General features: G+C 48.3%; 1 protein-coding gene across 1 annotated transcript in view; it reads right to left on the reverse strand.

The window, feature by feature from the left end:
* The window catches only part of LOC124010736 (receptor tyrosine-protein kinase erbB-4-like), a 129738-nt gene that overhangs the window by 51437 nt on the left and 52052 nt on the right, over nt 1-26249 (reverse strand). Inside the window, exon 2 of the mRNA XM_046323379.1 lies at nt 19383-19569. Coding sequence (XP_046179335.1) covers nt 19383-19569 — 187 coding nt within the window. The remainder of the gene's footprint in view (nt 1-19382; nt 19570-26249) is intronic.

Consider the following 26249-nt stretch of genomic DNA (forward strand, 5'->3'; position numbering starts at 1 on the left):
ATTAGCATTGGAGAGGTTGATTGGAGAGGGATTCCACTACTCGGAGTAGAGGGTGGAACTGCCTAATTAGCATTGGAGAGGTTGATTGGAGGGGGATTCCACTACTCGGAGTAGAGGGTGGAACTGCCTAATTAGCATTGGAGAGGTTGATTGGAGAGGGATTCCACTACTCGGAGTAGAGGGTGGAACTGCCTAATTAGCATTGGAGAGGTTGATTGGAGGGGATTCCACTACTCGGAGTAGAGGGTGGAACTGCCTAATTAGCATTGGAGAGGTTGATTGGAGGGGGATTCCACTACTCGGAGTAGAGGGTGGAACTGCCTAATTAGCATTGGAGAGGTTGATTGGAGGGGGATTCCACTACTCGGAGTAGAGGGTGAAACTGCCTAATTAGCATTGGAGAGGTTGATTGGAGGGGGATTCCACTACTCGGAGTAGAGGGTGGAACTGCCTAATTAGCAGAATGAGAAGCAGGGATGCTTTTCTAATCAATGTAATCAGATGCAACAGCATAGAACGCGAGTCTATATGCGAAAGCCTCAATATAGTTTAAACCAGTGGTGTATAGCACTGGTCCTTAAAGGTGTTTGCTGGTTTCTGGGCTCACCTTATCATCAGAGACTGGGTAGCACCTGAGAAACCAAGTGTGTGGTCTCTCGTCAATCAAGAAATTACGTTTAATAATCAATGAATAAGGAGAACCAGGACAATTGTGATAGGTTAAAAGGTACATGCTCCTTGTGTGAACTCACAGTCTAAATATTTGACAAGGAGTGTCATTAACATGGGTTAGGTTATAAGGCAGTTAAGACACCATATATACACTTTCATTGCCAAACTATATACCACTGGCCTCCTGTTTATATCCATTTCACAATGCAGTGGACTTGAGGTCGGCTGAGCCGGAGAGCGCTAGCGTTAGGTAAGACTGTTGTTTAATGCATTACATGTAGTAACATGCTGAATATAGTATTACCCTGCTGAGATATGATATCCCCCTAGATAAGGAGCAGTGGATGGTGGACTTACAAATGAATTACAAATAAGGACTGTGCGCATTCATTTTGTGATGATACGGAGTGCATAATGCATAGCATGCATACCCCCGTTTCCCCATTATCGGAAAAAACAGGGAAGAAGAAAAACAAATGGAGAGGGGGGGAGAGTTAGCCTCGTCGGTAAGACTACAAGAGCTAGCCTCGTCGGTAAGACTTACAAGAGCTAGCCTCGTCGGTAAGACTTACAAGAGCTAGCCTCGTCGGTAAGACTACAAGAGCTAGCCTCGTCGGTAAGACTTACAAGAGCTAGCCTCGTCGGTAAGACTACAAGAGCTAGCCTTGTCGGTAAGACTACAAGAGCTAGCCCCGTCGGTAAGACTACAAGAGCTAGCCTCGTCGGTAAGACTACAAGAGCTAGCCTCGTCACTAAGACTACAAGCGCTAGCCTCGTCGGTAAGACTACAAGAGCTAGCCTCGTCGGTAAGACTACAAGAGCTAGCCTCGTCGGTAAGACTGCAAGAGAGTAAGGGAAATATACAACATTATTCCCAGACAGACGGACAGACGGACAGACGGACAGACGGACAGACGGACAGATGGACAGGGGGAGGGACAGGGGAAGGGACAGGGGAAGGGGCAGCAGAACTATCCAGTATACATGCTTTGGATAAAAGTGTCTGCTAAATGGCATATATTACATGCCAGCTTCTCAAACAAGCACATATAGTACATGAGTGCTCAGACCCAACACATTTTACAAACAGAAATCTGGAAACGACTCCAAAGACGTTTAGAGAGAAAGAGAGACAACAAGAGACAGAAAGAGAGGGAGAGGTGAAGGATTGGAGGAAAACACCGAGACATAGTGATAGAAAGAAGAGAGATTGAAAGAGAGAGAGAGAGAGAGAGAGAGAGAGAGAGAGAGAGAGAGAGAGAGAGAGAGAGAGAGAGAGAGAGAGAGAGAGAGAGAGAGAGAGAGAGAGAGAGGAGGAAGGGAGGGGTGGACACAGGAGAGAACAGTGATGATGAGCGGGCATTTGAGAGGAGACAGGAAGAGAAAGGAGAGAAATCCCACTTTCTCCCTATTTCCTGGTGAGGTGGCTGGAATCAAAGACGTCACACAGTTTTCCTAGCAGAAGATGTCACCGGGCCCTGGATACTTTGAGGTCCTTCAGAGTCCTTTATCACTGTAACCAGACTAGCTTTACTAAACAAGGTGGATCACTTATGTGAAGGGGATTCCTTTAACACTCCAGTGTGGCATAACGGTCTAAGGCATTGCATCTCAGTGCTTGAGGTGTCACTACAGACACCCTGGTTTGATTCCAGGCTGTATCTTCCGGCCGATGTAGACCGTCATTGAAAAATAAGAATTTGTTCTTGCCGAGTTAAATAAAGGTGAGGTAAAAATAAAACGCTGCCAAGTCATTATGAACTGATACAGAACAGGTGGTATCTGGTGAGTAGAGCTTGGCTGTCTGTCCTATCCCGTCGTCGTACTGTGTGGAGCTAAGCCCTCCTAACTTGTTGGCTTTGTTGACTTCACTAGCCTGTAAGGTGGTCATATTAGGACAGCATCACACATAGTTGTGTGTCAGTCACTAAATACTAGTGATGTGTGATTCTGTCCTAACAAGGACACCATTGATGCATGATTCGGTCCTAATATGGACACCATACACACCATGGACAAACTATGTCGTCCTAATATGGACACCATACACACCATGGATGCATGATTATGTCCTAATATGGACACCATACACACCATGGATGCATGATTATGTCCTAATATGGACACCATACACACCATGGATGCATGATTATGTCCTAATATGGACACCATACACACCATGAAAGCATGATTCTGTCCTAATATGGACACCATACACACCATGGATGCATGATTCTGTCCTAATATGGGCAGCGTGTTACCGCTGTGAGTCTCAGATCACCTCTCTAACTGATCCAGCTGAGGGTCTCTGCTCTCCACTCTGCTCTCTTCCAGGGGACATACTCATAATGCCCAGAGCACAGCAGAGAAACGCAGGCTGATCCATGCTAAGAGACAATAACAAGGGCCAAAAGAACTACAATTTAAAAAGATTCAAGGCTACAGTCTAGTGGTGAATACTGCATAATCAACCTATCCTTTTACTTTCCATAAGGGAGGGACAGAGCGATATAGAGAAATTCTGATTCAAGACATGGTGTGGGCAAAGGTGGTTGAATTCACCCAAAGTAATGATTCACCTGGACTGGGCACTTTCTCAGGCTCTTTATGTGTCTCATCCTCCCTGTGGTGAGCCATCATTCCAAGATACGTCAGCAGGAGGGCTATCAGACAGCCTATAGGGAGGAGATCAGAGACCTGGCCGTGTGCTGCCAGAACAACAACCTCTCCCTGTAACGGCGTTCGTCTGTTGAAGGAAGAGAGTCGGACCGAAATGCAGCGTGTTGGTTACTCATGACTTTAATGAAAGAACACGCGGTACATGAAATAACGGATACTAAATACAAAAACAACAGAACGGAACGTGAAACTAATTACAGCCTATCTGGTGACTACAACACAGAGACAGGAACAATCACCCACGAAATACAAAGCGAAACTCAGGCTGCCTAAATACGGTTCCCAATCAGAGACAACGAGAATCACCTGACTGATTGAGAATCGCCTCAGGCAGCCAAGCCTATACAACACCCCTAATCAGCCGCGATCCCAAATACTACAAACCTCAATACGAAAAACAACATATAAACCCATGTCACACCCTGGCCTACCCAAACATATAACAAAAACACAAAATACAATGACCAAGGCGTGACACTCCCTCAATGTGATCAAGAGAAAGGAGATGATTGTGGACTATAGGAAAAGGAGGACCGAGCACGCCCCCATTCTTATTGACGGGGCTGCAGTGGAGCAGGTTGTGAGCTTCAAGTTCCTTGGTGTCCACATCACCAACAAACTAACATGGTCCAAGCACACCAAGACAGTCGTGAAGAGGGCACGACAAAACCTATTCCCCCTCAGGAGACTGAAAAGATTTGGCATGGGTCCTCAGATCCTCAAAAGGTTTTACAGCTGCACCCTCGAGAGCATCCTGATGGGTTGCATCACTGCCTGGTATGGCAACTGCTCTGCCTCCTCCCGCAAGGCACTACAGAGGGTAGTGAGTACGGGCCCAGTACATCACTGGAGCCAAGCTCCCTGCCATCCAGGACCTCTATACCAAGCAGTGTCAGAGTAAGGCCCTAAAAATGGTCAAAGACTCCAGCCACCCTAGTCATAGACTGTTCTCTCTGTTACCGTACGGCAAGCGGTACCGGAGCACCAAGTCTAGGTCCAAGAGGCTTCTTAACAGCTTCTACCCCAAGCCATAAGAGTCCTGAACAGCTAATCAAATGGCTACCCAGACTATTTACATTGCCCCCCTCTTTTACGTGACTGCTACTCTCTGTTATCATCTATGCATAATCACTTTAATAACTCTACCTACATGTACATATTACGTTAATTACCTCGACTAACCGGTGCCCCCTGTATTTTTCGTAGGTATTATTTTTAACTGCATTGTTGGTTAAGGGCTTGTAAGTAAGCATTTCACTGTAAGGTCTACTACTGTTGTATTCGGCATATGTGACAAATACAATTTGATTTGATTTGATTATGACAGCAAGACTCTTTTAAATAAAGTGTATTGAAATTAAATAAAAGCTTTTCTTCCTTAGAATTGTGATCATATCATACATACACACATTTGTTGATTGTGAGAACCTTATTTTGAGATCCAGTTACAGGCCACTTTAAGGCTCTTGCTCGCCTTTGAAAGAGCTGTCTGTGTTACACATGAGTCTCAGACTGCAATCCATCTACCAACCAATACAATCTTATCTAAGCTTCTATGATATAGGAAATACATTGCCAACTGGTTATAAACAGACACCACTGACACTTAATAGACTGGTTATAACCAGACACCACTGACTCCTGACTTTATAGACTGGGCATAACCAGACTCCTGACTTTATAGACTGGGTATAACCAGACACCACTGACTCCTGACTTTATAGACTGGGTATAACCAGACACCACTGACTCCTGACTTTATAGACTGGGTATAACCAGACACCACTGACTCCTGACTTAATAGACTGGGTATAACCAGACACCACTGACTCCTGACTTTATAGACTGGGTATAACCAGACACCACTGACTCCTGACTTAATAGACTGGGTATAACCAGACTCCTGACTTTATAGACTGGGCATAACCAGACACCACTGACTCCTGACTTTATAGACTGGGTATAACCAGACTCCTGACTTTATAGACTGGGTATAACCAGACACCACTGACTCCTGACTTTATAGACTGGGTATAACCAGACACCACTGACTCCTGACTTTATAGACTGGGCATAACCAGACTCCTGACTTTATAGACTGGGTATAACCAGACTCCTGACTTTATAGACTGGGTATAAACAGACACCTAACTTAATAGACTGGGTATAACCAGACACCTCACTTTATAGACTGGGTATAACCAGACACCTGACTTTATAGACTGGGTATAACCAGACACCTGACTTATTAGACTGGGTATAACCAGACACCTGACTTAATAGACTGGGTATAGCCAGACACCTGACTTAATAGACTGGGTATAGCCAGACACCTAACTTAATAGACTGGGTATAACCAGACACCTGACTTAATAGACTGGGTATAACCAGACACCTGACTTAATAGACTGGGTATAGCCAGACACCTGACTTAATAGACTGGGTATAACCAGACACCTGACTTAATAGACTGGGTATAACCAGACACCTGACTTAATAGACTGGGTATAGCCAGACACCTGACTTATTAGACTGGGTATAGCCAGACACCTGACTTAATAGACTGGGCATAACCAGACACCTGACTTAATAGACTGGGTATAACCAGACACCTTACTTAATAGACTGGGTATAACCAGACACCACAGACACATGACTTAATAGACTGGGTATAACCAGACACGTGACTTAATAGACTGGGTATAACCAGACACCTGACTTAATAGACTGGGTATAAAATGGATTACTTTGGATTACTTTGATAAAGTTGTCTATAAATATATCTCTGAATGTGCCAGAGTGACAAAAACAAGGCACACTGTAAGGATTGCAGACCTGTGCTTTGCCAGTAGCTGTGACGTAAGGTTCAGCCAGGAGTTGATGGACAGTTGCAAGAGCGAATGAAACGGTAGGAGGGACAGCCCAGCTTCAAGTGGCATCAGATTTCACATTCTAGGTGAAACAGGCAGAAGAGATACACTCCTGTGTCCGTAAGAACCAGGGCTACTGCTCAATATAAGCCATTTCAATCTACGGTGTCTACAGATCCACTGATAAGAGGAAATGCCGGTCGGAACCGGAACCAGAACCGTGCAGGTCCCCTAAACAGGGGACTTTATGTGTATTAAATGAATATAGAATTCCATTCTTCTTTTTTTATGCTTTATAGAGACAATACAGATACAGATGAGGAGACTAGACTCAGGACCAAAGGCAGAGGCAGGGATTGAACCCCGGTCTCTGGGATGAGATACATTTGATAGCTCCAGGTGTGTGACTACTAGGCCACAGACGGCACAACTATCTTTAATTCATCTTGGTTACAGAACATGCCACGTCATGGGCCATTCGTTGTGACTCACAGTTCAAACTGCTCCATGAAACAACCTGGCATCTGAGCCGGCTACTCTGTCAACAGAAAAGTTCATTAACTGAAACATGAGCCATTTCATCTCCCTGCACAAAAGGGCGTCCGACTTAATTTGTCTAAATATTAAATTTGGGTGCAAAAAAATATATTAAAAGATTGGGGTATTAAATTGGCTTTAGCTGTGGGTGGGTGTAACGGTAGGAAACTCTCTGCTACATTCTCCTCCTTCCTTAACCCTTCACCTCCTCCCCCTCCCTCCTCCCGCTCTGTGGACCACTTTGTCTCCCACTTCGAAAAGAAGGTTGACAACATCCGCTTTCCATTTACTCTATTGAGTCCACTGGTCCCACTCACACAGAACTACCCTTCACCTTGACATCTTCCTCCCCTCTATCTCCAGATGAAATCATGTGACTAGTGATGTCCGGCCCCCTGACAACCTACCCACTCAACCCCTTTCCCTCTTCCATTCTTCAGACTGGAGGTATTTGCCTATTCCTCACTTCCCTCATCAACTCATCCCTGACCACTGGCTGTGCCCCCTCTGACCACTGGCTGTGTCCCCTCTGACCACTGGCTGTGTCCCCTCTGACCACTGGCTGCTTCTCCTCTCACCACTGGCTGCGTCTCCTCTGACCACTGGCTGCGTCTCCTCTGACCACTGGCTGTGTCCCCTCTGACCACTGGCTGCGTCCCCTCTGACCACTGGCTGCGTCCCCTCTGACCACTGGCTGCGTCCCCTCTGACCACTGGCTGCGTCCCCTCTGACCACTGGCTGTGTCCCCTCTGACCACTGGCTGTGTCCCCTCTGACCACTGGCTGCGTCTCCTCTGACCACTGGCTGCGTCTCCTCTGACCACTGGCTGCGTCTCCTCTGACCACTGGCTGTGTCCCCTCTGACCACTGGCTGTGTCCCCTCTGACCACTGGCTGCGTCCCCTCTGACCACTGGCTGCGTCCCCTCCCCTCCTCAAGATACCAACACACAAACCCTCTACAGACCGGTAATCTTTTCTTTACTTTTCTTCCCAAACTCTGACCACCTCTCTTGCTATCACTCCCAGAATGACCTTCTTGACCCTAACCAGTCAGGCTTCAAGACTGGTCACTCAACCGAGACCGCTCTCCTCTGTGTCACGGATATTCTCCGCACTGCCAAAGCTGACTCCCTCTCTGTTGTCATCCTCTTAGATCTATCTGCTGCCTTGGACAACCGTGAACCATCAGGTCCCCTCTCAGGGCTGGGTGTCTTAGGCTCTATCAGATCCCCCTCTCAACCCTCTCAGGGCTGGGTGTCTCAGGCTCTATCAGATCCCCCTCTCAACCCTCTCAGGGCTGGGTGTCTCAGGCTCTATCAGATCCCCCTCTCCACCCTCTCAGGGCTGGGTGTCTCAGGCTCTATCAGATCCCCCTCTCAACCCTCTCAGGGCTGGGTGTCTCAGGCTCTATCAGATCCCCTCTCCACCCTCTCAGGGCTGGGTGTCTCAGGCTCTATCAGATCCCCCTCTCCACCCTCTCAGGGCTGGGTGTCTCAGGCTCTATCAGATCCCCCTCTCAACCCTCTCAGGGCTGGGTGTCTCAGGCTCTATCAGATCCCCCTCTCCACCCTCTCAGGGCTGGGTGTCTCAGGCTCTATCAGATCCCCCTCTCCACCCTCTCAGGGCTGGGTGTCTCAGGCTCTATCAGATCCCCCTCTCCACCCTCTCAGGGCTGGGTGTCTCAGGCTCTATCAGATCCCCCTCTCCACCCTCTCAGGGCTGGGTGTCTCAGGCTCTATCAGATCCCCCTCTCCACCCTCTCAGGGCTGGGTGTCTCAGGCTCTATCAGATCCCCCTCTCCACCCTCTCAGGGCTGGGTGTCTCAGGCTCTATCAGATCCCCCTCTCCACCCTCTCAGGGCTGGTTGTCTCAGGCTCTATCAGATCCCCCTCTCAGGGCTGGGTGTCTCAGGCTCTATCAGATCCCCCTCTCCACCCTCTCAGGGCTGGGTGTCTCAGGCTCTATCAGATCCCCCTCTCCACCCTCTCAGGGCTGGGTGTCTCAGGCTCTATCAGATCCCCCTCTCCACCCTCTCAGGGCTGGTTGTCTCAGGCTCTATCAGATCCCCCTCTCAGGGCTGGGTGTCTCAGGCTCTATCAGATCCCCCTCTCAGGGCTGGGTGTCTCAGGCTCTAGTCAGAGAGAAGAACAGAACAATAAGCAGGCTAGAGAGATAGAGAGAAGGACAGAACAATAAGCAGGCTAGAGAGATAGAGAGAAAGACAGAACAATAAGCAGGCTAGAGAGATAGAGAGAAGGAGGAAGGGATAGAGATAGAGAGAAGGAGGAAGTGATAGAGATAGAGAGAAGGAGGAAGGGATAGAGATAGAGAGAAGGAGGAAGTGATAGAGAGATAGAGAGAAGCCCCTTCTGAGACCCAGGTGGCGACTCGCATCTCTGCTTGGATGTCAGGCCACCATCTCAAGCTCAACCTCGACAAGACAGAGATGCTCTTCCTCCCGAGGAAGGCCTGCCCACTCCAAGACCTCTCCATCATGGTTGACAACTCAATGGTGTCCCCCTCCCAGAGTGCAAATAACCTTGACGTGACCCTGGACAACACCCTGATGTTCTCTGCAAACATCAAAGCAGTGACTGCAGATTCATGCTCTACAATATCTGCAGAGTATGACACTACCTCACACAGGAAGTGGTGCAGGTCCTAATCCAGGTACTTGCCATCTCCTGTCTGGACTACTGCAACTCACTGTTGGCTGGACTCCAAGCTTGTGCCATCAAACCCCTGCAACTTATGCCGCAACCCACCTGGTGTTCAACATTTCCAAATTCTCCCATGTCTCTCCCCTCTTCCGCACACTGGCTTCCAGTCGAAGTTCACATCCTCTATAAGACCATGGTGCTTGCCTACGGAGCAGCCAGGGGACCTGCCCCGCCCTACTTTCAGGCTAGGCTTAAACCCTACACCCCAAACCGAGCACTCTGTTCTGCCAGCTCCCGCTCCAGTCCAAGCTTTTCTCTTTTTCTATGTCCCCCTGACACTAGGACAGCAGAGTCCCTCCTGAAAAAAACGACTTGTCCTGATCTGTCCCACTACCCCCCCCCATAACAAAAATAAATATAATAAATATCACCCTTGCCTTTTGTGAACTAACACTCGCACTTGACCTTTAGCCTACTAGCGCTGATTTTTCTCATAGCTACTTTGTTAAGGAACATTTGACTTACTATGAGACTATGTGGTTGTCCCACCTAGCTACCTTAAGATGAATGCACAAACTATAAGTCACTCTGCATAAGAGCATCTGCTAAATGAACGACATTCTTGTCAAAATGTGTGAAGCGAAGGTTGAACACAAACATTTATTTTAAAAGAAATGTCAGAGGATTCTTCTATTCTATGACATTATAATACATGTTCTGTGTATTCTGATACTATTCCGCCACTTAGCAAAGCTAAAGATTCTACATTATTACAATTTGCTTGGTTTCGTAAAAGCACAACCCGTGACACCCACTGCTGTTCAATGGTAATTTGTACAGCCATTGGTTTTGAAGAGTATAAACACCTTACGGGCTTAAGCTGCCTTAGGCTATAATAACCTCATATTTAACTCTTTTTTAATGCTGTACAAAGATTTATTTGTACACCTTTCATGAAAATATCTAGGACTGAGAGTCTTTGCATCCATAGCTCAGTCAATGGATATGTTAGTGGTATGATTCCCCAAGCACCATCCCTCAGCAAACCATGGAGAGGCCAGAGTTATCATTACCCCAGCCCCATCCCTCATCAGCAAACCATGGAGAGGCCAGAGTTATCATTCCCCTAGCCCATCCCTCAGCAAACCATGGAGAGGCCAGAGTTATCATTCCCCCAGCACCATCCCTCAGCAATCCATGGAGAGGCCAGAGTTATCATTCCCCCAGCCCCATCCCTCAGCAAACCATGGAGAGGCCAGAGTTATCATTCCCCAAGCACCATCCCTCAGCAAACCATGGAGAGGCCAGAGTTATCATTCCCCTAGCCCCATCCCTCAGCAAACCATGGAGAGGCCAGAGTTATCATTCCCCCAGCCCCATCCCTCATCAGCAAACCATGGAGAGGCCAGAGTTATCATTCCCCTAGCCCATCCCTCAGCAAACCATGGAGAGGCCAGAGTTATCATTCCCCCAGCACCATCCCTCAGCAATCCATGGAGAGGCCAGAGTTATCATTCCCCCAGCCCCATCCCTCAGCAAACCATGGAGAGGCCAGAGTTATCATTCCCCAAGCACCATCCCTCAGCAAACCATGGAGAGGCCAGAGTTATCATTCCCCAAGCACCATCCCTCAGCAAACCATGGAGAGGCCAGAGTTATCATTCCCCCAGCCCCATCCCTCAGCAAACCATGGAGAGGCCAGAGTTATCATTCCCCAAGCACCATCCCTCAGCAAACCATGGAGAGGCCAGAGTTATCATTCCCCCAGCCCCATAACTCAGCAAACCATGGAGAGGCCAGAGTTATCATTCCCCCAGCACCATCCCTCAGCAAACCATGGAGAGGCCAGAGTTATCATTCCCCAAGCCCCATCCCTCAGCAAACCATGGAGAGGCCAGAGTTATCATTCCCCCAGCCCCATCCCTCAGCAAACCATGGAGAGGCCAGAGTTATAATATTCCCCCAGCCCCATCCCTCAGCAAACCATGGAGAGGCCAGAGTTATCATTCCCCCAGCACCATCCCTCAGCAAACCGTGTAGAGGCCAGAGTTATCATTCCCCCAGCACCATCTGTCATGTTTTGTCATTTATTATCATGTCTTGTCCCTGTGCTTCCCATTCTATTCGTTTCCCTCTGCTGGTCTTATTAGGTTCTTTCCCTCTTTCTAGCCCTCTCTCTCCCCCTCCCTCTCTCACTCTCTCGCTCTCTCTTCTCTCTATCGTTCCGTTCCTGCTCCCAGCTGTTCCTATTCCCCTAATCATCATTTAGTCTTCCCACACCTGTTCCCGATCCTTTTCCCTGATTAGAGTCCCTATTTCTCTCCTTGTTTCCCGTACCTGCCCTGTCGGATCCTCATTTATATTCACCGTGCTGTGTCTATGTTTTGCCCTGTCGTGTCGTGTTTCCCTCAGATGCTGCGTGGTGAGCAGGTGTCTGAGTCTGCTAGGTTCAAGTGCCTTCCCGAGGCAACCTGCAGTTCTCGATCAAGTCTCCAGTCTGTTCTCGTCTTTACGTGTAGTATTATGCTTTTTGTTTTGTAAAGTTTATTCTGGATTAAATACTCTGTTTTCGCCAAGTCGCTTTTGGGTCCTCATTCACCAGCATGACAGAAGGATCCGACCGAGGAATGGACCCAGCGACTACAGACGCTCGTAACACTGCCGTCGAGATCCAAGGAGCCATGCTTGGCAGACACGAGCAGGAATTGTCTGCTGCTCGCCATGCCGTGGAGAACCTGGCCGCTCAGGTTTCCGACCTCTCTGGACAGTTCCAGAGTCTTCGTCTCGTGCCACCTGTTACTTCCTGGCCTGCCGAGCCTCCAGAACCTAGGGTTAATAACCCACCTTGCTACTCCGGGCAGCCCACTGAGTGCCGCTCCTTTCTCACCCAGTGTGAGATTGTGTTCTCTCTCCAACCCAACACATACTCTAGAGAGAGAGCTCGGGTTGCTTACGTCATTTCACTCCTTACTGGCCGGGCCCGAGAGTGGGGCACAGCTATCTGGGAGGCAAGGGCTGATTGTTCTAACAATTACCAGAACTTTAAAGAGGAGATGATTCGGGTTTTTGACCGTTCAGTTTTTGGTGGGGAGGCTTCTAGGGTCCTGGCTTCCCTATGCCAAGGTGATCGATCCATAACGGATTACTCTATAGAGTTTCGTACTCTTGCTGCCTCTAGTGACTGGAACGAGCCGGCGCTGCTCGCTCGTTTTCTGGAGGGACTCCACACAGTGGTCAAAGATGAGATTCTCTCTCGGGAGGTTCCTTCCAGTGTGGACTCTTTGATTGCTCTCGCCATCCGCATAGAACGACGGGTAGATCTTCGTCACCAGGCTCGTGGAAGAGAGCTCGCATCAACGGTGTTTCCCTGCTCCGCATCGCAACCATCTCCCTCCTCTGGCTCTGAGACTGAGCCCATGCAGCTGGGAGGGATTCGCATCTCGACTAAGGAGAGGGAACGGAGGATCACCAACCGCCTGTGCCTCTATTGCGGATTTGATGGACATTTTGTTAATTCATGTCCAGTAAGAGGCCAGAGCCCATCAGTAAGCGGAGGGCTACTGGTGAGCGCTACTACTCAGGTCTCTTCATCTAGATCTTGTACTACTATGTCGGTCCATCTACGCTGGACCGGTTCGGGTGCTACATGCAGTGCCTTGATTGACTCTGGGGCTGAGGGTTGTTTCATGGACGAAGCATGGGTTCGGAAACATAACATTCCTTTCAGACAGTTAGACAAGCCTACGCCCATGTTTGCCTTAGATGGTAGTCATCTTCCCAGTATCAGATTTGAGACACTACCTTTAACTCTCACAGTATCTGGTAACCACAGTGAGACTATTTCTTTTTTGATTTTTCGTTCACCTTTCACACCTGTTGTTTTGGGTCATCCCTGGCTAGTATGTCATAATCCTTCTATTAATTGGTCTTGTAATTCTATCCTATCCTGGAACGTATCTTGTCATGTGAAGTGCTTAATGTCTGCCATCCCTCCCATTTCTTCTGTCCCCACTTCTCAGGAACCTGGCGATTTGACAGGAGTGCCGGAGGAATATCATGCACGGTCTTCAGTCGGTCCCGAGCCAACTCCCTTCCTCCTCACCGGTCGTATGATTGTAGTATTGATCTCCTTCCGGGGACCACTCCTCCTCGGGGTAGACTATACTCTCTGTCGGCTCCCGAACGTAAGGCTCTCGAGGATTATTTATCTGTGTCTCTTGACGCCGGTACCATAGTGCCTTCTTCCTCTCCGACCGGGGCGGGGTTCTTTTTTGTTAAGAAGAAGGACGGTACTCTGCGCCCCTGCGTGGATTATCGAGGGCTGAATGACATAGCGGTTATCCGCTTCCCCTTATGTCATCAGCCTTCGAGATTCTGCAGGGAGCCAGGTGCTTTACTAAGTTGGACCTTCGTAACGCTTACCATCTCGTGCGCATCAGAGAGGGGGACGAGTGGAAAACGGCGTTTAACACTCCGTTAGGGCATTTTGAGTACCGGGTTCTGCCGTTTGGTCTCGCCAATGCGCCAGCTGTTTTTCAGGCATTAGTTAATGATGTTCTGAGAGACATGCTGAACATCTTTGTTTTTGTCTATCTTGACGATATCCTGATTTTTTCACCGTCACTCGAGATTCATGTTCAGCACGTTCGACGTGTTCTACAGCGCCTTTTAGAGAATTGTCTCTACGTAAAGGCTGAGAAGTGCTCTTTTCATGTCTCCTCCGTTACTTTTCTCGGTTCCGTTATTTCCGCTGAAGGCATTCAGATGGATTCCGCTAAGGTCCAAGCTGTCAGTGATTGGCCCGTTCCAAGGTCACGTGTCGAGTTGCAGCGCTTTTTAGGTTTCGCTAATTTCTATCGGCGTTTCATTCGTAATTTCGGTCAAGTTGCTGCCCCTCTCACAGCTCTTACTTCTGTCAAGACGTGTTTTAAGTGGTCCGGTTCCGCCCAGGGAGCTTTTGATCTTCTAAAAGAACGTTTTACGTCCGCTCCTATCCTCGTTACTCCTGACGTCACTAGACAATTCATTGTCGAGGTTGACGCTTCAGAGGTAGGCGTGGGAGCCATTCTATCCCAGCGCTTCCAGTCTGACGATAAGGTTCATCCTTGCGCTTATTTTTCTCATCACCTGTCGCCATCTGAGCGCAACTATGATGTGGGTAACCGTGAACTGCTCGCCATCCGCTTAGCCCTAGGCGAATGGCGACAGTGGTTGGTGGGGGCGACCGTTCCTTTTGTCGTTTGGACAGACCATAAGAACCTTGAGTACATCCGTTCTGCCAAACGACTTAATGCCCGTCAAGCTCGTTGGGCGTTGTTTTTCGCTCGTTTCGAGTTTGTGATTTCTTACCGTCCGGGTAGCAAGAACACCAAGCCTGATGCCTTATCCCGTCTGTTTAGTTCTTCTGTGGCTTCTACTGATCCCGAGGGGATTCTTCCTTATGGGCGTGTTGTCGGGTTGACAGTCTGGGGAATTGAAAGACAGGTTAAGCAAGCACTCACGCACACTGCGTCGCCGCGCGCTTGTCCTAGTAACCTCCTTTTCGTTCCTGTTTCCACTCGTCTGGCTGTTCTTCAGTGGGCTCACTCTGCCAAGTTAGCTGGTCATCCCGGTGTTCGAGGCACTCTTGCGTCTATTCGCCAGCGATTTTGGTGGCCGACTCAGGAGCGTGACACGCGCCGTTTCGTGGCTGCTTGTTCGGACTGCGCGCAGACTAAGTCGGGTAACTCTCCTCCTGCCGGTCGTCTCAGACCGCTCCCCATTCCTTCTCGACCATGGTCTCACATCGCCCTAGACTTCATTACCGGTCTGCCTTTGTCTGCGGGGAAGACTGTGATTCTTACGGTTGTCGATAGGTTCTCTAAGGCGGCACATTTCATTCCCCTCGCTAAACTTCCTTCCGCTAAGGAGACGGCACAAATCATTATCGAGAATGTGTTCAGAATTCATGGCCTCCCGTTAGACGCCGTTTCAGACAGAGGCCCGCAATTCACGTCACAGTTTTGGAGGGAGTTCTGTCGTTTGATTGGTGCGTCCGTCAGTCTCTCTTCCGGGTTTCATCCCCAGTCTAACGGTCAAGCAGAGAGGGCCAATCAGACGATTGGTCGCATACTACGCAGCCTTTCTTTCAGAAACCCTGCGTCTTGGGCAGAACAGCTCCCCTGGGCAGAATACGCTCACAACTCGCTTCCTTCGTCTGCTACCGGGTTATCTCCGTTTCAGAGTAGTCTGGGTTACCAGCCTCCTCTATTCTCTTCCCAGCTTGCCGAGTCCAGCGTTCCCTCCGCTCAAGCATTTGTCCAACGTTGTGAGCGCACCTGGAGGAGGGTGAGGTCTGCACTTTTCCGCTACAGGGCACAGACTGTGAGAGCCGCCAATAAACGCAGGATTAAGAGTCCTAGGTATTGTTGCGGCCAGAGAGTGTGGCTTTCCACTCGCAACCTTCCTCTTACGACAGCTTCTCGTAAGTTGACTCCGCGGTTCATTGGTCCGTTCCGTGTCTCCCAGGTCGTCAATCCTGTCGCTGTGCGACTGCTTCTTCCGCGACATCTTCGTCGCGTCCATCCTGTCTTCCATGTCTCCTGTGTTAAGCCCTTTCTTCGCACCCCCGTTCGTCTTCCCTCCCCCCTCCCGTCCTTGTCGAGAGCGCACCTATTTACAAGGTACATAAGATCATGGACATGCGTTCTCGGGACGGGGTCACCAATACTTAGTGGATTGGGAGGGTTACGGTCCTGAGGAGAGGAGTTGGGTTCCGTCTCGGGACGTGCTGGACCGTTCACTCATTGATGATTTCCTCCGTTGCCGCCAGGATTCCTCCTCGAGTGCGCCAGGAGGCGCTCGGTGAGTGGGGGGTACTGTCATGTTTTGTCATTTATTATCATGTCTTGTCCCTGTGCTTCCCATTCTATTCGTTTCCCTCTGCTGGTCTTATTAGGTTCTTTCCCTCTTTCTAGCCCTCTCTCTCCCCCTCCCTCTCTCACTCTCTCGCTCTCTCTTCTCTCTATCGTCCGTTCCTGCTCCCAGCTGTTCCTATTCCCCTAATCATCATTTAGTCTTCCCACACCTGTTCCCGATCCTTTTCCCTGATTAGAGTCCCTATTTCTCTCCTTGTTTCCCGTACCTGCCCTGTCGGATCCTCATTTATATTCACCGTGCTGTGTCTATGTTTTGCCCTGTCGTGTCGTGTTTCCCTCAGATGCTGCGTGGTGAGCAAGTGTCTGAGTCTGCTAGGTTCAAGTGCCTTCCCGAGGCAACCTGCAGTTCTCGATCAAGTCTCCAGTCTGTTCTCGTCTTTACGTGTAGTATTATGCTTTTTGTTTTGTAAAGTTTATTCTGGATTAAATACTCTGTTTTCGCCAAGTCGCTTTTGGGTCCTCATTCACCAGCATGACACCATCCCTCAGCAAACCATGGAGAGGCCAGAGTTATCATTCCCCCAGCCCCATCCCTCAGCAAACCATGGAGAGGCCAGAGTTATCATTCCCCCAGCACCATCCCTCAGCAAACCATGGAGAGGCCAGAGTTATCATTCCCCCAGCCCCATCCGTCAGCAAACCATGGAGAGGCCAGAGTTATCATTACCCCAGCCCCATACCTCAGCAAACCATGGAGAGGCCAGAGTTATCATTCCCCCAGCCCCATCCCTCAGCAATCCATGGAGAGGCCAGAGTTATCATTCCCCCAGCCCCATCCCTCAGCAAACCATGTAGAGGCCAGAGTTATCATTCCCCCAGCCCCATCCCTCAGCAAACCATGTAGAGGCCAGAGTTATCATTCCCCCAGCCCCATCCCTCAGCAAACCATGTAGAGGCCAGAGTTATCATTCCCCCAGCCCCATCCCTCAGCAAACCATGGAGGCCACAGTTGTGATTAAGATAGAACATAAGACCATGAGGAAATGTTTGAGAGATCAAGAGAAGAAGAGTGATGGACAGATGGAGGGAAGGACAGAACAATAAGCAGGCTAGAGAGATATAGACAGAAAAATAAGCAGGCTAGAGAGATAGAGAGTAGGAGGAAGTGATAGAGAGATAGAGAGAAGAACAGAACAATAAGCAGGCTAGAGAGATAGAGAGAAGGAGGAAGGGATAGAGAGAGAGAAGCACAGAACAATAAGCAGGCTAGAAGATAGAGAGTAGGAGGAAGTGATAGACAGATAGAGAGAAGGAAAGAACAATAAGCAGGCTAGAGAGATAGAGAGAAGGACAGAACAATAAGCAGGCTAGAGAGATATAGACAGAACAATAAGCAGGCTAGAGAGATAGAGAGAAGGACAGAACAATAAGCAGGCTAGAGAGATATAGACAGAACAATAAGCAGGCTAGAGAGATAGAGAGAAGGAGGAAGGGATAGAGATAGAGAGAAGCACAGAACAATAAGCAGGCTAGAGAGATAGAGAGGAGGAAGGGATAGAGATAGAGAGAATGACAGAACAATAAGCAGGCTAGAGAGATATAGACAGAACAATAAGCAGGCTAGAGATATAGAGAGAAGGAGGAAGGGATAGAGATAGAGAGAAGCACAGAACAATAAGCAGGCTAGAGAGATAGAGAGAAGGACAGAACAATAAGCAGGCTAGAGAGATATAGACAGAACAATAAGCAGGCTAGAGATATAGAGAGAAGGAGGAAGGGATAGAGAGATAGAGAGAAGGACAGAACAATAAGCAGGCTATAGAGATAGAGAGAAGGGGGAAGTGATAGACAGATAGAGAGAAGGACAGAACAATAAGCAGGCTAGAGAGATATAGACAGAATAATAAGCAGGCTAGAGAGATAGAGAGAAGGAGGAAGGGATAGAGATAGAGAGAAGGACAGAACAATAAGCAGGCTAGAGAGATAGAGAGAAGGACAGAACAATAAGCAGGCTAGAGAGATAGAGAGAAGAACAGAACAATAAGCAGGCTAGAGAGATATAGACAGAACAATAAGCAGGCTAGAGAGATAGAGAGTAGGAGGAAGGGATAGAGATAGAGAGAAGGAGGAAGTGATAGAGAGATAGAGAGAAGCACAGAACAATAAGCAGGCTAGAGAGATAGAGAGAAGGAGGAAGGGATAGAGAGATAGAGAGAAGCACAGAACAATAAGCAGGCTAGAGAGATAGAGAGGAGGAAGGGATAGAGAGATAGAGAGAATGACAGAACAATAAGCAGGCTAGAGAGATATAGACAGAATAATAAGCAGGCTAGAGAGATAGAGAGAAGGAGGAAGGGATAGAGATAGAGAGAAGGACAGAACAATAAGCAGGCTAGAGAGATAGAGAGAAGGACAGAACAATAAGCAGGCTAGAGAGATAGAGAGAAGAACAGAACAATAAGCAGGCTAGAGAGATATAGACAGAACAATAAGCAGGCTAGAGAGATAGAGAGTAGGAGGAAGGGATAGAGAGATAGAGAGAAGCACAGAACAATAAGCAGGCTAGAGAGATAGAGAGAAGGAGGAAGGGATAGAGAGATAGAGAGAAGCACAGAACAATAAGCAGGCTAGAGAGATAGAGAGGAGGAAGGGATAGAGAGATAGAGAGAAGCACAGAACAATAAGCAGGCTAGAGAGATAGAGAGAAGGACAGAACAATAAGCAGGCTAGAGAGATAGAGAGAAGGAGGAAGGGATAGAGATAGAGAGAAGGAGGAAGGGATAGAGATAGAGAGAGGGAGGAAGTGATAGAGAGATAGAGAGAAGCACAGAACAATAAGCAGGCTAGAGAGATAGAGAGAAGGAGGAAGTGATAGAGAGATAGAGAGAAGGAGGATGTGATAGAGAGATAGAGAGAAGGAGGAAGTGATAGAGAGAAAGACAGAACAATAAGCAGGCTAGAGAGATAGAGAGAAGGAGGAAGTGATAGAGAGATAGAGAGAAGGAGGATGTGATAGAGAGATAGAGAGGAGGAAGTGAGAGAAATGGAAAGATGGTGTGACTGAGTCAGACAGGCGAGTTTAGAGTAGTCTGCACTGGGCCCCTGACCTGTGAGGTTGCGAAGGCCCAGCTGTCTTAGGCCGTAGAAGCCGTCGCGGCGGTAGTTGAGGAAGATGGCCAGGGCGTAGCGTCCCTCGTAAAGCTTGGTGCCCCGCACGATGCGAAGGTTCTCCAGGGGCAGGGAGTCAAACTGGTTCAGAGCTACCAGCACATAGCCTGTCACCTCTCGGATAGACTAGAGGAGAGGGAGGGAGGGAGAGAGAGAGAGAGAGAGAGAGAGAGAGAGAGAGGGAGGAGAGAGAGAGAGAGAGAGAGAGAGAGAGAGAGAGAGAGAGAGAGAGAGAGAGAGAGAGAGAGAGAGAGAGAGAGAGAGAGAGAGAGAGAGAGAGAGAGAGAGAGAGAAAGAGAGAGTGAGAGATGCAGAGAGAGAAACAGAAAGAGAGAAAGAGAGAGTGAGAGATGCAGAGAGAGAAACAGAAAGAGAGAAAGAGAGAGTGAGAGATGCAGAGAGAGAAACAGAAAGAGAGAAAGAGAGAGTGAGAGATGCAGAGAGAGAAACAGAAAGAGAGAAAGAGAGAGTGAGAGATGCAGAGAGAGAAACAGAAAGAGAGAAAGAGAGAGTGAGAGATGCAGAGAGAGAAACAGAAAGAGAGAAAGAGAGAGGGATGCAGACAGAGAAGGGAGAAAGAGAGAGCGAGAGAGAGAGTGGCAAAGTTAGAGAAATTTACAAAGTCAGGCCACTATTTATTGAAGTACAACTTCAACAGACTACCTGATCTGTCCCCCTAAACTTCCTGTAGATCAACCTAGTCCGGATCTGTCCCCACAAACTTCCTGTAGATCAACCTAGTCCTTAGCTATCCCCCCAACCTTCCTGTAGATCAACCTAGTCCGGATCTGTCCCCCTAAACTTCCTGTAGATCAACCTAGTCCGGATCTGTCCCCCCAAACTTCCTGTAGATCAACCTAGTCCGGATCTGTCCCCCTAAACTTCCTGTAGATCAACCTAGTCCGGATCTGTCCCCCTAAACTTCCTGTAGATCAACCTAGTCCGGATCTGTCCCCCAACCTTCCTGTAGATCAACCTAGTCCTTAGCTATCCCCCAAACTTCCTGTAGATCAACCTAGTCCTTAGCTATCCCCCAAACTTCCTGTAGATCAACCTAGTCCTTAGCTATCCCCCAAACTTCCTGTAGATCAACCTAGTCCGGATCTGTCCCCCCATCCTTCCTGTAGATCAACCTAGTCCTTAGCTATCCCCCAAACTTCCTGTAGATCAACCTAGTCCTTAGTTATCCCCCAACCTTCCTGTAGATCAACCTAGTCTGGATCTGTACCCCCAAACTTCCTGGAGATCAACCTAGTCCTTAGCTATCCCCCAAACTTCCTGTACATCAACCTAGTCCGGATCTGTCCCCCCAAACTTCCTGTAGATCAACCTAGTCCGGATCTGTCCCCCAACCTTTCTGTAGATCAACCTAGTCCTTAGCTATCCCCCAAACTTCCTGTAGATCAACCTAGTCCTTAGCTATCCCCCAACCTTCCTGTAGATCAACCTAGTCCGGATCTGTCCCCCCAAACTTCCTGTAGATCAACCTAGTCCTTAGCTATCCCCCCAACCTTCCTGTAGATCAACCTAGTCCGGATCTGTCCCCCAAACTTCCTGTAGATCAACCTAGTCTGGATCTGTCCCCCCAAACTTCCTGTAGATCAACCTAGTCCAGATCTGTCCCCCAACCTTCCTGTAGATCAACCTAGTCCTTAGCTATCCCCCAAACTTCCTGTAGATCAACCTAGTCCTTAGCTATCCCCCCAAACTTCCTGTAGATCAACCTAGTCCTTAGCTATCCGCCCAAACTTCCTGTAGATCAACCTAGTCTGGATCTGTCCCCCAAACTTCCTGTAGATCAACCTAGTCCGGATCTGTCCCCCAACCTTCCTGTAGATCAACCTAGTCCTTAGCTATCCCCCCAAACTTCCTGTAGATCAACCTAGTCCTTAGTTATCCCCCAACCTTCCTGTAGATCAACCTAGTCTGGATCTGTACCCCCAAACTTCCTGGAGATCAACCTAGTCCTTAGCTATCCCCCCAAACTTCCTGTAGATCAACCTAGTCCGGATCTGTCCCCCAAACTTCCTGTAGATCAACCTAGTCCGGATATCTCCCCCAACCTTTCTGTAGATCAACCTAGTCCTTAGCTATCCCCCAAACTTCCTGTAGATCAACCTAGTCCTTAGCTATCCCCCAACCTTCCTGTAGATCAACCTAGTCCGGATCTGTCCCCCAAACTTCCTGTAGATCAACCTAGTCCTTAGTTATCCCCCAAACCTTCCTGTAGATCAACCTAGTCCGGATCTGTCCCCCAACCTTCCTGTAGATCAACCTAGTCCTTAGCTATCCCCCCAAACCTCCTGTAGATCAACCTAGTCCTTAGTTATCCCCCAACCTTCCTGTAGATCAACCTAGTCTGGATCTGTACCCCCAAACTTCCTGGAGATCAACCTAGTCCTTAGCTATCCCCCAAACTTCCTGTAGATCAACCTAGTCCGGATCTGTCCCCCAAACTTCCTGTAGATCAACCTAGTCCGGATCTCTCCCCCAACCTTTCTGTAGATCAACCTAGTCCTTAGCTATCCCCCAAACTTCCTGTAGATCAACCTAATCCTTAGCTATCCCCCAACCTTCCTGTAGATCAACCTAGTCCGGATCTGTCCCCCAAACTTCCTGTAGATCAACCTAGTCCTTAGTTATCCCCCAACCTTCCTGTAGATCAACCTAGTCCGGATCTGTCCCCCAACCTTCCTGTAGATCAACCTAGTCCTTAGTTATCCCCCAAACTTCCTGTAGATCAACCTAGTCCTCATCTATCCCCTCAAACTTCATGTAGATCAACCTAGTCCTTAGCTATCCCCTCAAACTTCCTGTAGATCAACCTAGTCCGGATCTGTCCCCCCATCCTTCCTGTAGATCAACCTAGTCCTCATCTATCCCCCCAACCTTCCTGTAGATCAACCTAGTCCTTAGCTATCCCCCCAAACTTCCTGTAGATCAACCTAGTCCTTAGCTATCCCCCAACCTTCCTGTAGATCAACCTAGTCCTCATCTATCCCCCAACCTTCCTGTAGATCAACCTAGTCCTCATCTATCCCCCAACCTTCCTGTAGATCAACCTAGTCCTCATCTATCCCCCAAACTTCCTGTAGATCAACCTAGTCCTCATCTATCCCCCCAAACTTCCTGTAGATCAACCTAGTCCTTAGCTATCCCCCCAAACTTCCTGTAGATCAACCTAGTCCTCATCTATCCCCCAACCTTCCTGTAGATCAACCTAGTCCTCATCTATCCCCCCAAACTTCCTGTAGATCAACCTAGTCCTTAGCTATCCCCCAAACTTCCTGTAGATCAACCTAGTCCTCATCTATCCCCCAACCTTCCTGTAGATCAACCTAGTCCTCATCTATCCCCCAAACTTCCTGTAGATCAACCTAGTCCTTAGCTATCCCCCCCAACCTTCCTGTAGATCAACCTAGTCCTCATCTATCCCCCCAAACTTCCTGTAGATCAACATAGTCCTCATCTATCCCCCCAATTTTTGTTTGTTTACTTCATCTATCTTGCACATAAATGTGTATGTGTTGAACTGTTCAACAATATTTGCTTGTATAAGCCAGCATTGTGTACTGAGCTGGGAAAGGCATCTTGAATGATGGCTCACTGTTAATAAGTTGGTGGAGGATGTTTTTTAGAGCACTTCTTCAGACAGCAGCTTGTCCTCAGCTCAGGGTTGCTGCTTTGGAGAAGCCAGTTGAAAATAAAAACTTTGTCTACTTGTGCCAAGCAGTTTACTTGGGGGCTAGAAGTACGTCCAATCACAGAGCTGTAATAACACTGGGCGAAATAATGAGCTCTGGAGCCCTGCCGTCAATCATCCTGACAGCCAATCGCAAGCTGACACATGCTATCATTACCGGGACCTGGGCTTCGTTCAGTCAGTGGGATGGCTTTACTTTGTGGAGGTGTGTGTGTGTCCGTGTAAAAATCAGGCGGCAGGTTATACTGATCCCAGATCAGTCCCTATGCACCAGCTACCTCTCCCTGGGTCTCTGTGGTCATTAAAAATACATCTGACGCGCTGACACAGCACGTCAACTGACTGCTATCATCCGCACGCCAGACATGGCAACACAGTCGCTTGCTGCACTAGCCACCACTGCCAGCTCCAATCACAACACCACATTATAGGAGCCCGAATGGCAGACCATTTCTTATAGGATCCATATGGATGGCAGTTCATGCACAATATAGACTCATTTAATTGCTAAGTATCTCTGGAGAGGCTCTTACCATTTGATGGCTGAATTATTCAACGTTGTGGCTGGGGTTCTGGGCTCTCGGTAAATTTACTGAAGCACTTGTATTTTGTCAGTGGCCCCGCAGCACCGCGGCACAATTGATATTCAGTGATATAACGGAGGAGTTGCATGACATCACTCATATAAGAATTCCTAATGGGGTCCGTATAGGAACGTGAAAAGTTGTTTGAAATGAAAGTTAGGGGGGGGGGGAAACGGTCCGAGGCTATGGGATGATTATAAAGAGAGGTTTTAATGAGTAGAGACAGGTCAGTAATGATGTTGCTGATTGGTTAGGAGCTGGTTGGATTTGTCTTGACCTGAGGGGAGACGGGGAGAGGGACAGCTATAAACAAGCCCTGGGTGTGTCTGAAATGCCACCTTACTCACTAGTGCACTACTTTTCATCAGAGCCCTATATGGATCCATGTCTACACTAGTGCACTACTTTTCATCAGAGCCCTATATGGATCCATGTCTACAGTAGTGCACTACTTTTCATCAGAGCCCTATATGGATCCATGTCTACAGTAGTGCACTGTTAAAGGAATTGGGTGACATTTTGGGACAAATGCCTGGCTGTATTTTCCCTTCCTGAGGGAAGTTATTCAGTCATTCAGTCAGTCAGTCAGTCAGTTAGTCCGTAATTCATTCAGTCAGTCAGTCAGTCAGTTATTCAGTCATTCAATTATTCAGTCATTCAGTCAGTAAGTAATTCATTCAGTCAGTCAGTCAGTCAGTTATTCAGTCAGTCATTCAGTCAGTCATTCAGTCAGTCAGTCCATAATTCAGTCAGTCAGTCCGTCAGTCAGTCAGTTATTCAGTCATTCAGTCAGTCATTCAGTCAGTCATTCAGTCAGTCAGTCCGTCAGTCAGTCAGTTATTCAGTCATTCAGTCAGTCATTCAGTCAGTTATTCAGTCATTCAGTCAGTCATTCAGTCAGTCAGTCCGTAATTCAGTCAGTCATTCAGTCAGTCATTCAGTCAGTCAGTTATTCAGTCATTCAGTCAGTCATTCAGTCAGTCAGTCCGTAATTCATTCAGTCAGTCAGTCAGTCAGTCAGTCAGTCAGTCAGTCAGTCAGTCAGTCAGTCAGTCAGTATACATGGACTGCTCAATTTGGACTTTATTGAAATACAATGTACAGAGGAGAAGAAAGAGGAGACAAAACACGGTTTTATTAGCGTGATTATAATGTGTCAATCACTGGGAATGAAAACAAAAACACAACAAAGAATCTGTATCAATGCTGTTTGAGTGAGACGTTATTCATAAGAGACTTCCTTTGGAATGTTTCCAATAACATGTCATATTACCAGGAATAAGTGTAAGAAAACCTTTTAATGCTCTCAAACTTCAACGTTTTCTCCTGAACATTCTGTCATTAGGTTATAGTCAAACTCAAACAACTATTCAACAACACTCACTAGAAATCTGTGACTTTTTCATTCTCCGACAGAATAAGTATGATTCCAACATTAGATGTTACTGTGGGGGCTTCGTGATGTGGTTCCCAAGAATGGTGAGGCGGGATGTTTCTCTTTCAGCGAGGGTGACCCCACACTAACCCTTGTGTTTGGTGCCCCGGGCCGGATATGATCCATCATTGGCCCCGGCATCATTAGCTCGGCAGTAACATCCCTATGCCTGCCGAGGATGCTTTCGCAGGGCCACAGGGACGTTGCGCTGCTCTAGACCGATCTGCAGGAGCCTCAGGCTGGCGGACGGCCCCGGCACCGCTGCGGTGGTGATGGTGCCCCGTTCCCAGTGCCAGCCTCCAGGCACCGACGCCAAACCAAGGAGAACCGACAGAGAATCGGTTCAAACTGTTGCTTAGCAATGCCTAGCAACACAAGGAAAGTCATTCAGCACAAGCCACCAGTGGAGAGATGAGAGATGAGAGGGAGAGATGAGAGGGAGAGATGAGAGATGAGAGGGAGAGATGAGAGGGAGAGATGAGAGATGAGAGATGAGAGATGAGAGGGAGAGATGAGAGATGAGAGGGAGAGATGAGAGATGAGAGATGAGAGATGAGAGGGAGAGATGAGAGATGAGAGATGAGAGGGAGAGATGAGAGATGAGAGATGAGAGGGAGAGATGAGAGATGAGAGATGAGAGGGAGAGATGAGAGGGAGAGATGAGAGATGAGAGATGAGAGATGAGAGATGAGAGGGAGAGATGAGAGATGAGAGATGAGAGGGAGAGATGAGAGATGAGAGATGAGAGGGAGAGATGAGAGGGAGAGATGAGAGATGAGAGATGAGAGATGATAGGGAGAGATGAGAGATGAGAGATGAGAGATGAGAGATGAGAGATGAGAGATGAGAGATGAGAGGGAGAGATGAGAGGGAGAGATGAGAGATGAGAGATGACAGATGACAGATGACAGATGAGAGATGAGAGATGAGATGAGAGATGAGAGGGAGAGATGAGAGATGAGAGATGAGAGGGAGAGATGAGAGATGAGAGGGAGAGATGAGAGATGAGAGGGAGAGATGAGAGATGAGAGGGAGAGATGAGAGATGAGAGGGAGAAATGAGAGATGAGAGGGAGAGATGAGAG

The sequence above is a fragment of the Oncorhynchus gorbuscha genome, linkage group LG23 (genome assembly GCF_021184085.1).
Source record: "Oncorhynchus gorbuscha isolate QuinsamMale2020 ecotype Even-year linkage group LG23, OgorEven_v1.0, whole genome shotgun sequence".
NCBI classification, from domain to species: Eukaryota; Metazoa; Chordata; class Actinopteri; order Salmoniformes; family Salmonidae; genus Oncorhynchus; species Oncorhynchus gorbuscha.